This window comes from Oncorhynchus keta, chromosome 36 (genome assembly GCF_023373465.1).
Source record: "Oncorhynchus keta strain PuntledgeMale-10-30-2019 chromosome 36, Oket_V2, whole genome shotgun sequence".
NCBI classification, from domain to species: Eukaryota; Metazoa; Chordata; class Actinopteri; order Salmoniformes; family Salmonidae; genus Oncorhynchus; species Oncorhynchus keta.
Genome location: NC_068456.1, coordinates 11,470,486 through 11,482,867, shown reverse-complemented (window position 1 = coordinate 11,482,867; position 12,382 = coordinate 11,470,486). Strand labels below are relative to the sequence as shown.

Sequence of the window (12,382 nt, the reverse complement as noted above, 5' to 3'; positions counted from 1 at the left end):
CAGACACTGGGAGACAAATTCACCTTTCAGCAGGACAATAACGCAAAACACAAGGCCAAATATACACTGGAGTTGCTTACGAAGACAACATTGAATGTTCCTGAGTGGCCTAGTTACAGTTTTGACTTAAATCGTCTGGAAAATCTATGGCACGACTTGAAAATGGCTGCCTAGCAATGATTAACAACCAACTTGACAGAGCTTGAAGAATTTTAAAAACAATCATGTGCAAATATTGTACAAGCCAGGTGTGCAAAGCTCTTAGAGACTTATCCAGAAAGACTCACAGTTTAATCCCTGCTAAAGGGGATTTTAACATGCATTGACTCAGATGGTTGAATACTTAGGCTATCTAAACAAGACACATACATTGTTTTACAAATGTTTCTTCCACTTTGACTTTCTGAAGGCATTGTGAATCCACTTTGACTTTCTGAAGGCATTGTGAATCCACTTTGACTTTCTGAAGGCATTGTGAATCCACTTTGACTTTCTGAAGGCATTGTGAATCCACTTTGACTTTCTGAAGGCATTGTGAATCCACTTTGACTTTCTGAAGGCATTGTGAATCCACTTTTACTTTCTGAAGGCATTGTGAATCCACTTTGACTTTCTGAAGGCATTGTGAATCCACTTTGACATTCTGAAGGCATTGTGAATCCACTTTGACTTTCTGAAGGCATTGTGAAGCCACTTTGACTTTCTGAAGGCATTGTGAATCCACTTTGACTTTCTGAAGGCATTGTGAATCCACTTTGACTTTCTGAAGGCATTGTGAATCCACTTTGACTTTCTGAAGGCATTGTGAATCCACTTTGATGAAGATCATTTGCTGGAGCACGTATATTTTTCTCCAGTTCAATTGTTTCCAAGAAACACTGTCAAATGGAGACATTTGATTCGGCCTACCTGAAATAAATTGAACACAGAGGCCTACGAGGGATGGAAGAAGACACTTTCCTCCGCATTTATTAGGCCATTTTAAACACTTTCACTGCTTGCTCGGATCTGACCACGCAGCTATTGACATTAGGTTAGTGTGTGTTACGTAAAACAGTTTTTGTAATTGATGTTCTAAACATGTGCCATGACGTGAAATTAATAAAATACAGAATATAAACATTGCCTATTTTCACAAGACTCCGCCTGGTGTTTATGATGTTTGCCACAAGTCCAGAGGATCATGCGACCCTCCGCTCAGTTTTCACTGAATGAGCTCGTGGCCTCGCGGTGGTGTCTTCAGCCAATTGAGTCTCGAGGCCTAAAAATGGGGCTTAATCTCGTGCTGCCTATTTGGCACTTTGATTGATGCTGCACTCCAGTCGGCAAGGCTGCCCGAGCCAAAAGGGAAGAAAAAAAAACAGACAATCGCTTTTAGTATAGCCTCACTCTCACACACTTACACTCTCACAAACACGCACGCACACACACGCACACACACCCACACACACACGTATTAGATAACGACTGGAGCGAGAGCTGAAGACGTTTTAAAGGACCAAGATAAGGCGCGCTGCGTGGAGCACCTCTGTACCTCGCGGGGGGCTCGCGGGGGCCATGGATCATATTGGAGCGCATCTCCAGCACATTCACGCGGAGCCCATCAGCTTCGGGATCGACCAAATCCTTAACAATGTGGACCAAAGCTGCATGCTCGGCGATCGGATGCCCGAGCCGGACTATGGCCTCGGCTGCGTCGTCAGCACTGCCTACAACACCATGACTAGTAACTTCACCGGCGACAACTCTGGATATAACAGCAACGCATGTGGGGTCGCCAATCTGAGCGGCACCTATAACATGAACATGGGGATGAACGTCAGTGGGAATAACGTTAACACAGCTGGAGTCATCCGTGTGCCCGCGCACCGGCCTCTGAACAGTGGACACTCGTCCATCTCCTACGGCATGTCCACGATGCCAGGCTCGATTAACAACCTGACGGGATTTACATTCCCCTGGATGGAGAGTAACAGAAGATACACCAAAGACAGGTTCACCGGTAGACCATCTCTATAATGCACATACAATGTTGTGTGTGTGTGTGTGTGCGTGTGTGTTTGTGTGTGTGTTGCCATGCTTGTCATGAGAAAATCACGATCGTGCAATTTGTTTCTGATGGAAAGGGTCATTGAATGCACTTAGACTTAGTTATTGTCTTCTGACGCACTCAGTTTAGAAAATAATCGATAATAAATCAGTCTCCTGCTGTCTACTACGGCTTCTTCTTAACGCGCTGCGTAATTTCATTATACCATTTTAGTCGATAAACACCTATGCATTTGACTTATTTTACTAGTCTATATATATATATCTCACAAGAAGCACCTACGATCAACGTTGATTTAAAGATAATCAAAATATAGCCCAACACATCTGCATGTAATCGAAATAGTCGAATTGTAGCCCCCCCCCCACCCCCCCACCCATTATTACAAAAATGGCTACAACAAACATAACACCGTATGCATCCTTGTTTCTCATCCCTCGGTGATTTCAAAGGATCATTTATCCTTCAATCTCACATTTTAAAAGTTCACTTAACGATAACTAGGCTATAGTATTTGGGGCTTTTTAATTGTATGTTGTCGTTTTATACACTAAATGTTTCTGCAGCCTAATAGCTGGATAATGCATCTGCCAGAATCTGTGTGGTATAAACGTAACATCAAGTGTTTTCCTCCCACCTGCATCATCTTGTTTTAGGACAGGACAGTGGGTGCCTAATCAATATGCTATTTCATCCAGGGCTGTATCAGAGTGCATTATTAAAAATGGGATGTTTGGTTTAGCCTAGCATTTGCATTGCAGTTCTTTATTTTAAACCTGCAATCTCCCTCTCTCTGTCTGACGTTGCATGAATTTGCTTCGCTGCTCTGTTGTTGCTATTTTGCTGATTTCGCTGCATGCTTTCGCCCTTATCTATCCGTCTCCCAATCCAGTGGCGCTCTCACCCCTCACTGTAACACGTCGTGTAGGTCACCCGTACCAGAACCGGACGCCCCCCAAGAAGAAAAAGCCCCGGACGTCTTTTACTCGCCTGCAGATCTGCGAGCTGGAAAAACGCTTTCACCGTCAGAAGTACCTGGCTTCCGCAGAGCGAGCGGCTTTGGCCAAGGCCCTCAAGATGACTGACGCACAAGTCAAAACATGGTTCCAGAACAGAAGAACAAAATGGAGGTGAGATTACTGATGATAATTTGTAGATTACATTTAATGTATAAAGTGTCCTCTCCGTGATTTGTTTGTGTGTGTGTTTTAGCTAAGTTGATGCTTTTATGTATAACATGAGCTATTTATTTACACTCCAAGAAGCATATATAAACCCACCAAAAAGAGATTGGGAGACGGATAAATTGAACGTACTCGGTCTTGAATATGGGATAAATAATTGTGTGCATTTGTTAAAACTATATACAAAAATCCAATCTCCCTGCTTCACATGAACATTTTACAGTCTACTCCAGATGGTCAATTATATTTTTTATTGAAGTTTTCGATTGCAAACCTTTGCAATTCATTGAATTAATATTGTCTTGCAACAGTCAAGGAAACTATGGTGATTCATATAATGAGTGGTTTAAAATTAAAGTAAAATTCAGTGGCAACTTAACTATTTCCTATATCCTAACCTACAGGATAATGATTCCCCTCACACGTCTACTCTTTTAAAGTGAAACGCTTCTTTAATCTTACGAAATAATGTCATTTCAGTCATTTAAAAAAAATGTATTTAAAGCTATTCTCAGATTAAACATATCGTGCATAAATGTAGAAGGCCTGTTTGGCCACACATGTTACGCATTGAGATAGAGGATATTTTCCTTGGCCTATCTACTGAAGAAGTTAAATACATCTCTGAAGATTGGATTTTAGAAAAATATATATATATACCATCAAGGAATACAGATATTATGTATATAGGCCTAAGAGTAAGTATGAAGTCAACGAGAGAACATAACAGAACATTTTGGAGAAACGTTTATGCCACATCAGAGGAAGACTAAATGAATTGACAAAACGTTATTTATTTTCACATAAGCTATTGTTGGCTGTGAAAATTTTATACTATTTGTGGGAAATTTGCATTTGGATATCAGCTTTTAGCCTATCGGTTAATAATGCTTAGCCAAGGAATTTAGCCTACATTAGGCAAATGTTGTCTCGCAATTTGTTATAGTCTATAATCATACTTGATAAACGTGTTTAAATGAATCCAAAAGACATTCACTTTGTATCAAAATGTAATGTGCATAGGCTTCTTAAGATCTATAATGACGCAGCCTATTTTGGATAGAATTTCCCCCTGATTCCTCAGTGTCTCTCTTGTGTCTCCGGTGTTCCAGGCGGCAGACAGCTGAGGAGAGAGAAGCAGAGCGACAGCAGGCCAACCGGATCCTCATGCAACTCCAACAGGAGGCTTTTCAGAAAACGATAAACCAACCGGCAAACCCGGACCCGCTGTGCCTGCATAACAGCTCCCTGTTCGCGCTTCAGAACCTCCAGCCATGGACTGAGAACACCGCCAAAATCAGCAGCGTGTCCGCCTGCGAATAACAAACTCTGACCGCATTTCTTTTCTCTTCTTTTTGAAAGTGAGTGGGGTCATAGCGAACAACTTTTTAAGATCATCAACTTGAAAAATATGACTCAAGAGGACCTGGATTTATCTGACTGCCTCAAAAAAGGTTTAGGTTGAGAGCATGGAGTGAACAAGGAGCTCATAGCCACCGGAAGTAGGGGTGTTGAGGGTGCTGCAGCACCCCCTGATAAATCATAATTAAATACACATATACATACACATACATACATATGTATTTATATATATATATCAATATAAAATCAACAATATATATAAAATCACCAAATTAGTGCACTGGACCTTAATGACTCTGTATGAGTGGAGAAAAATAGTCGTTAATGCGGGGATATTTTTTCTATCTCAGCACCCTCACCCGGAAAAATCTTCCTGCAGCCATGCACGAGTCCATTAGCAACATGCTTTTAGAGGACTGTGCAATAGTTCACCTTATCTTCCTGATTTTAGGTGATAACATTTTTAGCAGTTGTATTAATTGTCATTTTCAATCAAATATAGTCCAGTTCTAACTATGAACTAAGACGATAGCTAGATTCAAATAAGTGAGCACTTCTTTTAGCACTTTTCTCCTAGAGGAAAACTTTGACATATTCATTCATACCTGATCATTTGAGGAATAGGCCTAATTCAAGAAAAATGTATTGGTTTCAAAAATATGAATTTGCTGGTATAGATTCACTAGCCTGCCTGTGTCTCATAACAGGGATGTTTATATCAACCGTTTATATTGATAGCGATGGTTATGAATCGCTTTTAGCAGTTATGCAACCCCTTTATCTCTTTGCAAGGGAATAATCAGTGACAAAAGGTTCAAATGTACCACCTCATCAAGTTTCTGTTATAAATTATTCATTATCTTTTACCTCTTACCACATTACACAAGCACTTACTAATTTGGATTATACTTTATTGCACTCTAGTAGAGTTACCTGGTATTTGCAGAAATTGGGTTATACAGTTGCCTGATCATTGTACAATATTATTTGTTGTCTTTGTCTTTCAAACAAGCACAATGTTAGCAATATGAACATGGCTTTGAATTGGTTGAAGTGTAAATGTATTGTTTTTTTCGTTAAGTAGCCTATCCATTGTTACTGCATAATGTAATTTCTTAATAAATACCAGGTAAACAGCTGAATTATGACTGTAAAATAAGGTGTTATTTGTTCAACTTTCTTGTACTCTATAATCCTATAATCATTTCAGTTATGTTGATCCATTTATACGTAGGCTAGAATTATAAGGCCATATGAAATATATTTTTAAAGAATTAATACAGCAGTGTTGTACTTTGTGTATTTGTCATATTTTGTTTTAAACCAACGATTATGCATCTTGGAGTACATGGAGTGAACTACATTGCTGTGTATGGGACAACTGATGGCCAAAATTCCCTCTTTGACTATAGGATCCATCCCTGATATACCTGCCCTCTATTAGTCAATACCAGACCTTTATAATGGGTGTTTCCAGCAAGTGATTGATACTGGTTGCATGATCATGATGAATGTCTACATTTTGGAATATGCAGCTGTGTATTTTGTGTGTTAGTTAACATTCATTGCAACTGTAAAGTGTGTGTATGTGTGTGTTGATCGTATCCAGCTGTAGGACAGTGTGTTTGTGAGTTAGTCCAGGGCCTCTCCCCATGGTCAAAAAGGAATGTAGGGTAGAATTGCCTCATCTACTCGGAAATATCAGCACTGCAGCGTCACTTAAGTGGCTTTCCCAAAACTCCTGAAATTCTAAAACCGAGCAGGCATGATGGCTTTCAGTTTTTTTCAAAGCCCTCAATGGAAAAAGGTGGTAAAAATGGCTGAAAATGTAAAAGAAGTGGACAAGTGCAGTGAGCGGCAGATTGAGAGCTTAATATGTAAGAAAGCGTAACACCTTCCATTTTGTTCGTTGTCCTCAACCTTTTCAGTTTTAGTTTGATCCGTATTCTTTATTTATGGTTTCGTTAAATTACAATTATTTAGGCTTGTTTTATGTCATCAAATACAGTTCCTGCATGCATTTCATTACTGAAGTAATATGTTATTGTATTTCTACCAAGTGAGCGTTTACTGTTTGTTTTGTCTGCCACAATTCAGTTGCAAATCCACAATCTAACAACATTCGTATATCTTGACACAGCCACAAATAATGTTCAGTTCTTGTGCTACTGCTATTATTCTGCACCCTCTTTTGTACCGTATGAAAAGTGTTCATTTCCACAAACATGTTCTACGTTTGATCTCACTGCGCTTTGCCTTCTTATGATCTGTAATGCTGCAATGCATTCATCACTACACAATCTCCAAATTAGCATTAACCAGGACTTACAGCTTAGTATCCTGTTTATAGCACAGTAATGTATGATTCTGCCACAGTAAGTCACAGAAGCCCATGCATTTTTCATTCACCACCAGGGAAATAAAGCAGTATATTCTTAACATCATCAATAAGAAGTTGAAACATAATTATCAATAAACCGATCTCTGTCATGTCCTTCATTGCTACAATTAATTTGCAATGAATCCTATTGCTATATAAAAATGATTGTATGACTCAAATTAGCTACAGTATAATCTATTCTTGGCTTTACACACACGAATCACTGTACCATTCAAAGCCATTGTGTAGTCTATGTCTCTGAATTTGAAATGTATGAATGGAGCGAGTTTTTTTTTCTCATTTTGAACTGCATGCAAAATCAATTGTCTATTGCAGACTTTATTCTGCAATTATTGTTTAATCATATTCTTGAACAGAATATGGCAATTTGTATGTTACATTTTTTTATTAAATGATTCATGCTTTTGTATTTGATAAATATTTGGCTCTTCCAAGCCATTAGTTCCCTTGTTTAACATATTAGATGAGACAAAACCATGTCCACAAAAGAAAATCATAGCAGCTGTATCCCAATTTTTAACAAGGTATTTTCTCATCTCAACCTATTTATTTAACTAGGCAAGTCAAGTCAGTTAAGAAACCCTTCTTATTTACAATGACGGCTTAGGAACAGTGGGTTAACTTCCTTGATCAGGGGTAGAACAACAGATTCGTATCTTGTCAGCTCGGCGGATTCGAGCTAGCAACCTTTCGGTTACTAGTCCAATGCACTAACCACAAGGTTACCTGCCGTCCGATCCTATAGGAACACTGATCGGTGGATTGATTAGGTTATACCATACTTCTTTCACACAACATTTTTTTGTGTGCTAAATGATCCAAGGAAAGGGAGAGACTGAGATTAACCCATGAAAAATCTGTTTTTGTATTTAATATTATAATTTTTTACAAATTGTTCGGTTCTTTCAACCTGTGCATGTGACAAATGGTCACGTCAACCAAAATACACTTTATCACACATGTACACATGTATACATTTTTTGAGGAGAATGATAGACCCGTGAACTTTCCCACATACATTGATAACTATCCCTCCATGATGATATTATCTCACATTCTGCATCTCGAAGAAATTATGATGAAAGCACTTACAAAGGGACTTACCGGTGGTGGAAGTTTGTGTTGTGATGGCTACTCGGCTGCATCTGATTGACCCACACCCTGTACTTTAGCTCGCCCTGGTGACCATACGTAGTTACTACAAGTTAGATTTTGTCGCAAGATGATGACTTTTAATACGTCATTAAAGCTTGCCAAAACACCAGAACATTTGGGAAATTACTGTTTAACCATCTTTCTGAACGAGTGAGTGTATTTAACGGCAATCAACATGTCTCTACTAAGCGTCTGCGCTTCTGCATCGAAACGTCTTGTGACCCAAGGGTTATTCGTGGAATCTGCTTTTAGAGGTGCGTGTATTAACTCGAAGAAGAGTGTTGCTTCTCAAGGCTTAGGGTGCACACGATGGCTATAGTTACCGTTAGCAAGGTAAACAACATAAAATCAACGTTTATTTGTCACGTGCAGGTGTAAACAGTACAGTGAAATGCTTTCTTGCAAGCTGTTCCTCAACAATGCAGTAAATACTACACACGATAAATAAGGAAAGTACACATGAGAATGAAAGAAATCAACTCAGGGATACTTGTGACAGTTGAGGTAAAGCTCAAGGATGAGCGGGAGGTAGGTTGATGTGACTATCCCTAAAACATGTAAACAATGGAGCAAATGCATTCCGTTGCATTTTCAGGTGGGGCATAAGCTAGCCCAATAATGGACGAAAGGGGCCTAACGTTACCCCTTTCATATTCCTAGGACCTTACATTTTCTGTTTAGGAGCGAATTGGCTCAGACAGCCAAATACCCCATCTAAACGGGAATCGATTCTCAATTGCGGTATGGTTCGTTTTGGCTCGTGAGCACCACTTTCAAAACTACTGCCTGAAATTATACAATAGTTTGAGAGTGCATTTAAAAATATATATATATTTTTTTTTAATACTGCCAAACCTAAACACGGATAGAGAAACTCAACACATACTTTCTGAACGAATTCAACCACACTAAACATTCAGTATGATCCTCAAATGGTTCTCAAACAAGTACAGCTCAGCAAAGATGCCACAGTCTCTACACTAGTCCACCTGAACAGATCTAAGTACTTTTATACACTTCACATGTTCTCCACTAATTAGGGTAGTGGGACATTCAGAGAGGATTTGAACACGATCATGTCGATGTACCACTGTTCAGTTTCCGGCTTCCAACAAGCACATTAATCCCCCAATTATGTCTTGTTAAATCAAATTGTGTCTGGTAGTATTATGATGTACCCCGGATTGTCCATTTGTTTAAATTAGTTATTGTTGTTGTGTTATTTTTGCAAATAGATACATAACTAAAAAAGGGTACCCTGGGAAACAGAGACCAAAACTATGGATTCTACATTGTCACATATACATAATTTGTTTACAAATTACCAAGATATTGATACCCTTCTCAAGCCACCAATCATGTTGTGTTTATATGTCAAAATGTCAACACATAATCATCTAGGTTCGGTATGAAGTTGTTAGTTTTTCAATGTAATTTCAGCAAGCAATGACACCCACCAACTCAGATTGTTCTGAGATTGTTTCTGTGAATAGAAACAGATACGATTGGCATTCTTGAAACATTATTTTGTTGAACTTTAATTTTATCTTGGAGAAATTAAGCTAATTGATTGCACCCAAATTGTCTATTTTCATTTTATAGGATTGAGATAATATTCAATAAATGTAGTACCCAACATCTTATTTGGACCATTTATTTATTGAACGTCTGAATCCTATCAATTAAAATGGCCAACTTGAGTGTAATCAATTCGTTTATTTTCTCACAGATCAGATTATATGTCAACAAAAGAATGTTTCAGGAATACTAATCATATCTGTTACTAACTACATAAACAATTTCAGAACAATCTGACATGGTGGGTGTCAATCCTTTTTCTTGTGCTTTTTGAGGTGGAATGACCTAATGCATCAGATGTGATGTGACTCTCTTGTGTAAAGGATACTTACGGACAGCCAGTGGAGCAGTGAAGGACAAGGAGCCACTGCGCAAGGCCAAAACCCCCCAGGGCCGCTTTGACATGAATGATGAGAAGACCAAGGATCCCCTTGAAAGTAGGACAAACTATTTTCACTATGTTGAAGTCGGAAGTTTACATACACCTTAGCCAAATACATTTAAACTCAGTTTTTCACAATTCCTTACATTTAATCCTAGTAAAAATTCCCTATCTAGTTCAGTTAGGATCACCATTTTATTTTAAGAATGTGAAATGTCAGAATAATAGTAGAGAATAATTTATTTCAGCTTTTAGTTCTTTCATCACATTCCCAGTGGGTTATAAGTTTACATACACTCAATTAGTATTTGGTAGGATTGCCTTTAAATTGTTTAACTTGGGTAAAATGTTTCGGGTAGCCTTCCACAAGCTTCCCACAATAAGTTGGGTGAATTTTGGCCCATTCCTCCTGACAGAGCTGATGTAACTGAGTAAGATTTGTAGGCCTCCTTGCTGGCACACGCTTTTTCAGTTCTGCCCATAAATGTTCTATAGGATTGAGGTCAGGGCTTTGTGATGGCCACTCCAATACCTTGACTTTGTTGTCCTTAAGCCATTTTGCCACAACTTTGGAAGTTGGGGTCATTGTCCAATTGGAAGACCCATTTGCGATCAAGCTTTAACATCTTGACTGATGTCTTGAGATGTTGCTTCAATATATCCACCTAATTTTCCAGCCTCATGATGCCATCTATTTTGTGAAGTGCACCAGTCCCTCCTGCAGCAAAGCACCCCCACAACATGATGCTGCCACCCCCGTGCTTCATGGTTGGGATGGTGTTCTTCGGCTTGCAAGCATCTCCCTTTTTCCTCCAAACATAACGATGGTCATTATGGCCAAACCGTTCTATTCTTGTTTCATCAGATCAGAAGACATTTCTCCAAAAAGTATGATCTTTGTCCCCATGTGCAGTTGCAAACCGTAGTCTGGCTTTTTTTTATGGCAGTTTTGGAGCAGTGGCTTCTTCCTTGCTGAGCGGCCTTTCAGGTTATGTCGATATAGGACTCATTTTACTGTGGATATAGATACTTTTGTACCTGTTTCCTCTAGCATCTTCACAAGGTCCTTTGCTGTTGTTCTGGGATTGATTTGTACTTTTCGCACCAAAGTACGTTCATCTCTAGGAGACAACGCTCCTCCTTCCTGAGCGGTATGACGGCTGCGTGGTCCCATGGTGTTTATACTTGCGCACTATTGTTTGTACAGATGAACGTGGTACCTTCAGGCGTTTGGAAATAGCTTCCAAGGATGAACCAGACTTGTGGTGGTCTACAATTTTCTTTCTGAGGTCTTGGCTGATTTCTTTTGATTTTCCCATGATGTCAAGCAGAGGCACTGAGTTTGAAGGTCGGCCTTGAAATACATCCACAGGTACACCTCCAACTGACTCAATGACATCAATTAGCCTATCAGATGCTTCTAAAGCCATTACATAATTTTCTGGAATTTTCCAAGCTGCTTAAAGGTACAGTCAACTTAGTGTATGTAAACTTCTGACCCACTGGAATTGTGATACAGTGAAATAATCTGTAAACAATTGTTGGAAAAATTACTTGTCATGCACAAAGTAATGTCCTAACCGACTTGCCAAAACTATAGTTTGTTAACAAGAAATTTGCGGAGTGGTTGAAAAATAAGTTTTAATGACTCCACCCTAAGTGTATGTAAACATCTGACTTCAACTGTACCTTATCGGATGCGCCATTGCCTTTCACACTGTAATTATTCCCCATTGATTTTCCAGAGTTCCCTGATGATGTGAACCCAGCCACAAAGGAGCAGGGGGGGCCCCGGGGCCCAGAGCCCACACGCTACGGGGACTGGGAGAGGAAGGGCCGCTGTGTCGACTTCTAGTTTCCATACCTGGTATATTACACATGCGATGTGGACATACCTTAGCTATAAATTATGTATCTATATCTATGGACTGTCGTGCAAGAGACCAGGAATGGTCCACCATACGGAATCAGACTTAATTATTTCCCCCTGAACGACACAATCTGATGACTGTTCAACAGACTCCATGTGTATGAATTTGAAAAACAGTCTCTCCTTATATTGTGTTCCTTTGTTGAAATGTATGATGATGACGTTGTGAATGCTTGTCATGGTTATTGCTTCCTGTACAGAAATTAGAATTTTGTGAATAAAATAAAACATTTCTGGAAAATACCGTGGCATGTTTATGGTGTACGCTCATGATTTTAAAGATATATCTACAATGCCTGATGCCTCCCTGATCGTCAGTATTCCTACATTAGCCCATGTC

At 39.3% G+C, this 12,382-nt stretch overlaps 2 protein-coding genes across 3 annotated transcripts; both read left to right on the top strand.

Moving 5' to 3' along the window:
* Positions 1-1,244: 1,244 nt before the first annotated feature.
* On the top strand, positions 1,245-7,404 carry tlx1 (T cell leukemia homeobox 1). Of its 2 annotated transcripts, none has more exons than XM_035754147.2 (3): positions 1,245-2,002; positions 2,943-3,180; positions 4,347-7,404. In XM_035754147.2, the coding sequence occupies exons 1-3, from the start codon at positions 1,558-1,560 to the stop codon at positions 4,555-4,557; spliced, it is 894 nt and encodes a 297-aa protein (XP_035610040.1). In that variant the 5' UTR covers positions 1,245-1,557; the 3' UTR covers positions 4,558-7,404. The 2 variants fall into 2 exon arrangements, with proteins under 2 accessions (XP_035610040.1, XP_035610041.1); XM_035754148.2 differs by having other exon boundaries at positions 1,250-2,002; positions 2,979-3,180.
* An 824-nt stretch (positions 7,405-8,228) lies between these two features.
* Positions 8,229-12,297, top strand: sdhaf4 (succinate dehydrogenase complex assembly factor 4). Its single transcript, XM_035754146.2, has 3 exons — positions 8,229-8,406; positions 10,054-10,167; positions 11,858-12,297. Exons 1-3 carry the CDS (start codon positions 8,328-8,330, stop codon positions 11,965-11,967), a joined length of 303 nt encoding a protein of 100 aa, XP_035610039.1. The 5' UTR covers positions 8,229-8,327; the 3' UTR covers positions 11,968-12,297.
* Positions 12,298-12,382: the final 85 nt, after the last annotated feature.